This window comes from Etheostoma cragini, chromosome 17 (assembly GCF_013103735.1).
Source record: "Etheostoma cragini isolate CJK2018 chromosome 17, CSU_Ecrag_1.0, whole genome shotgun sequence".
NCBI classification, from domain to species: domain Eukaryota; kingdom Metazoa; phylum Chordata; class Actinopteri; order Perciformes; family Percidae; genus Etheostoma; species Etheostoma cragini.
The window spans coordinates 1,036,011-1,037,843 of record NC_048423.1 but is presented as its reverse complement, the minus strand read 5'-3'; the positions used below and the strand labels follow the sequence as shown (position 1 = coordinate 1,037,843).

Below are 1,833 nucleotides of genomic sequence, written 5' to 3'. Positions count from 1 at the left end.
TATAAAAGAGACATCAGATACAGTATTAGGGGACCACTAAGGTCTATATAAAAGAGACTTCAGATACAGTATTAGGGGGCCACTAAGGTGTATTTAAAAAAGACTTCAGATACAGTATTAGGGGACCACTTAGGTCTGTATAAAAGAGACTTCAGATACAGTATTAGGGGACCACTAAGGTCTATATAAAAGAGACTTCAGATACAGTATTAGGGGACCACTTAGGTCTGTATAAAAGAGACTTCAGATACAGTATTAGGGGACCACTAAGGTCTATATAAAAGCATCCAAAGAGCACCTTGTCATGGGCCCTTTAACTTCTAATGACTTTCTCTCTTTTCAAACTTAATGTCCGCTCACCTCCCATAACGGAAAGTTTTTGTTGTCCACAGCTAATTAGTTCTGTCTCCCACTTTTCCTCTGTAGGTAATGCCATCCAGGCCTTTGGCAATGGGACAGACGTGGGAGTGTGGCAGCCGATGTCTCCTGTCCAGACCACCACCTCCACCACCACCCCCTACAAGAGAAACCACGAACGCAACCCCAACACCATCGACAACAACATCAACACAGACACTGGCATCTACCACTTCTGTGGCAGCCTACAGGTTAGACAGACAGACACACACTCACACACATACACACACACACACACACACACACACACACACACACACACACACACACACACACACAAACACAACCTAGTTTTGGATTCAGAGGGCGACTGTGTTCGGAGGCTCCAGGGTTCCAGTTACTCTGGGACAAATCTGATCCCATAACATGAAAACAATTTAAAACCTTTTTTACAGAAGAATGAAGTTGAGTCACCGAAGCTCTTTATCTGACCCGCTGATCTTTCTATCCGTCTCTGTCTGTCTCACTCTCCATATGTCTACAGTGTCTGTTAATTTGCTGCTGCTATCTGTATCTCTTGCTTTCCTCACTGCCTCTTCATCCTCTGGCTCACTTTCTTCCCTTGTTTACATTTAGGCCAGCTCCATTTGTTTATCTTTTGTCCCAAAACCGAATATTTTAGGTTAAAACTGTGAGTGAAATACTACAAATAGGGTTGTTCATGTTGCAAACACATGTAGCATAAGCAAACGTTTTTACAGCAAACAACCTGAGACAAGCAAGAGGCTGGTGGAGAAAGTGGAACATTTAGCAGCTAGAGACAGATATTTTTTTTCTCAGGTGTTGGTGGAGACCAAACCAGAGCTACAAGGAGAGGGAATATTCAACTTAATACTCTAATGGGATAAAATAATCTCAATCTCTCACTATGTGTGTGTTCAGCATGCAAGTAGGAAGCTTTTTGCTATGTTAGCCTGAGCAGTGTGATTTGACAGTAGGATAGCAGGGCAGTTTGAGTTGGAGTCTTTCTACCATCTGATGGTCAAAAATCACCAAATATGGCTTCAAGACATTGTCTTAAAATAGTAAACTGTAAAAATGTTGAAAACAACAAACAAAACATGAATACTATGGAGCTAGAACAGTGACAGTAACCTGTGGTATTGAAAATAAAATTTGGCATTGAAACAACAAATATTGGCATTGAAAACTGTTGAACTGAAGTATAAAACACAAACATCAAAAAGTAATGATCTCATAATCCTATGATATTATTTCATTTTGACATTTGTTTGCATCATGATGGGTTTTTCAATGTCAATTTAATTTTTTTCTTGATGTCCGTGTCTTTTCAGTGACAGGTTTTTTTTTACGCTCTCAAGATTTTTACAATGTCAATGTTTTCAGTTTCAACTTTCTGTCACTGTTTTGGCATAGGGAGGAGGGGCCTGAGGGGAGGGATAAAGGGGGCGTGGC

The 1,833-nt window shown here is 40.6% G+C and overlaps 1 protein-coding gene across 1 annotated transcript in view; it reads right to left on the bottom strand.

The window, feature by feature from the left end:
• Positions 1-1,833, bottom strand: part of gfra1a (gdnf family receptor alpha 1a) — a 107,392-nt gene that overhangs the window by 13,829 nt on the left and 91,730 nt on the right. Inside the window, exon 9 of the mRNA XM_034898462.1 lies at positions 414-602. Coding sequence (XP_034754353.1) covers positions 414-602 — 189 coding nt within the window. The remainder of the gene's footprint in view (positions 1-413; positions 603-1,833) is intronic.